This window comes from Dipodomys ordii, unplaced genomic scaffold (genome assembly GCF_000151885.1).
Source record: "Dipodomys ordii isolate 6190 unplaced genomic scaffold, Dord_2.0 Scaffold163, whole genome shotgun sequence".
Classification (NCBI taxonomy): Eukaryota; Metazoa; Chordata; class Mammalia; order Rodentia; family Heteromyidae; genus Dipodomys; species Dipodomys ordii.
Genome location: NW_012267379.1, coordinates 578548 through 580654, shown reverse-complemented (window position 1 = coordinate 580654; position 2107 = coordinate 578548). Strand labels below are relative to the sequence as shown.

General features: G+C 59.8%; 1 protein-coding gene across 1 annotated transcript in view; it reads right to left on the bottom strand.

Annotated features, from left to right (window-relative positions):
- Nucleotides 1-234: 234 nt before the first annotated feature.
- Nucleotides 235-2107, bottom strand: part of Ogfod3 (2-oxoglutarate and iron-dependent oxygenase domain containing 3) — a 30337-nt gene continuing 28464 nt past the window's right edge. Inside the window, exons 11-12 of the mRNA XM_013033087.1 lie at nt 1870-1949; nt 235-683 (exon numbers count right to left, since the gene is read on the bottom strand). Of these exons, the coding sequence (XP_012888541.1) occupies nt 383-683; nt 1870-1949 (381 nt within the window). The 3' untranslated portion in view covers nt 235-382. The remainder of the gene's footprint in view (nt 684-1869; nt 1950-2107) is intronic.

Here is a 2107-nt window from a genome sequence, read left to right as displayed (position 1 = left end):
ATCTCCAGTCCTGTGCCTGGGTGGAGCTGCAGAGTGCATGTCTGTCGTTCCAGTGAGTCTGCAGCATGGTGGTCCAGGGGTTTCTAAGCGGGAGCCGTGGGGAGGAGAACCCCTCTCTGCTCACAGCCTGGTGCCCGCCCCCTCCAGTTCCAGAACCCCACTCTCAAGGGAGGAGGCCAGCTGGCCGCAGTAGACAACAAGTTGGAGCAAACATAGGCAGCATGTGAGGCGAAAAAGCAAATCCCTTAATTTATCCACAGATGAAAAGATTAAAAGGTCAGCAAATCAACTCCAGATCAGTGTAAGGCACTGTGCCAGGGGCCGAGGCTGGTCCAGGGTGCAGCCTCATGCTGGGGGCCAGGGGCGCCCGCCCCCCTCCCCACTACAGAAGTGTCGGGTCCTCGATGCCGTGGTCTGGGTTGCAGGTGAAGGCGATGGTGATGGCATAGCGCGTGCCCCAGCGCACCTTCTCCACGCGGTGGAGGTTCTCAGAGCCAGAGGTGAAGAAGGAGACCCGGCCTGCGAGAGGGAGGGAGGAGAAAGAGGTGACCCCCAGGCCACAGCCATGGCCAGGACCTCCAAGAACAGGGCAGCAACCACCCACAGACACAGACCGCTGCCCTGAGCAGCCAGTGCCTCTCACAGCGCTTCCAGGGTGCTGGAGACCGCACCCTGCCAAGCATCTGAGGTGTTTTTGTTTTTGTCTGTAATGGGGCTTGAACTCTGATCCTGGGCGCTGTCCCTTAGCTGGAGACCGCACCCTGCCAAGCATCTGAGGTGTTTGTTTTGTTTTTGTCCGTAATGGGGCTTGAACTCTGGGCCTGGGCGCTGTCCCTCAGCTCTTCAGCTCAAGGTGAGCACTCTGTCACTTGAGCCACAGCACCACTTCCCGCTTTTTCTATGTTTCTGGTACTGAGGAATCGAACCCAGGGCCTCATGCATGCAAGGCAAGCGCTCTACCACTGAGCCACCTTCCCAGCCCCCTGCTTCTGGTTTTTTTATTTTTTTTATTTTGTGGTAAGCCTTGCTAGGTACTCCGTTCAGCCAGGACAATGCTTTAAGTAATGCTGAGATCCCAGAGGGCCTCTGCTTGCCTGGCTCCCAGATTCTAGGCGAGTCCATTTCCCTCCCAAGGCTATGGCTGGAGGTGGCATCCCCGCCTTTCTTTGTTTTGTTTTGTTTTTGGTCAGCCATGGGCTTGAACTCTGGGCCTGGGTGCTGTCCCTCAGCTCTTCAGCTCAAGGCGAGCGCTCTACCACTTGAGCCACAGCGCCACTTCCTGTCTTCTGGTGGTTTATTGGAGATAAAGAGTTTCACAGACTTTCCTGTCCAGGCTGGCTTTGAACCGTGATCCTCAGAGTAGCTAGGATTACAGGCATGAGCCACCGGCACCTGGCCCAGCCTTTCATATTTGCAACTAAACCAAACCTTTGAAAAGGACAAAGAGTTCACCCCGCCAAGTGCCGCACACTAGGCATCAGCAGTCTAGGAACGCCAGAGCAGTGGCAGCTCCAGGGAGACGGTCAGGCCTGGGACTCCTGCACCCACCGGGCCGGTCCAGGCACTCTGTCCACGGAGATCTGGCGTCGACGCTTTCCATGTTGTGGTTTACAACAGTTGTCCTTGATTTCTAGAGGTCAGAACTAGCAGCCCAGGCGCGGTCCACCGTGGGCTCACGCTCGCGTGTGCCTGCACCGCCCACCCACCTGTCCTCCCGCCCCGTCCCCGCCACCCTCTGCCCAGACACGGTGCAAAGGACAAAGGAGGCCAGGGGACGCAGGAAGCATCTGTCCGCGGCCCTGAGGCCCATTCCCCTCCCCTTGCACCCGGGCAGCAGCCAGGCCTGGGCCACGCCCGGACAGCGCCCACCTCGGGGCGCAGGCCCAGCCTCGCTCCGTGACCAAGGAACAGGCCCGGGTGACCGTGCTTTCTGGAACCCTCAATGTCACCTGAGGGCCCGAGCAACAGGCGACATACAGGAAATGGCTTTGAGATGCCCAGGGCCCCGCGCCTCAGGAGGCTGAGGCCGGAGGACCGCGGTTCAAGGCCGGCCCGGGCCGGAAGTCCAGAAAGCCGGAAGCGGCGCGGTGGCCGCGGCGGCCAGCGC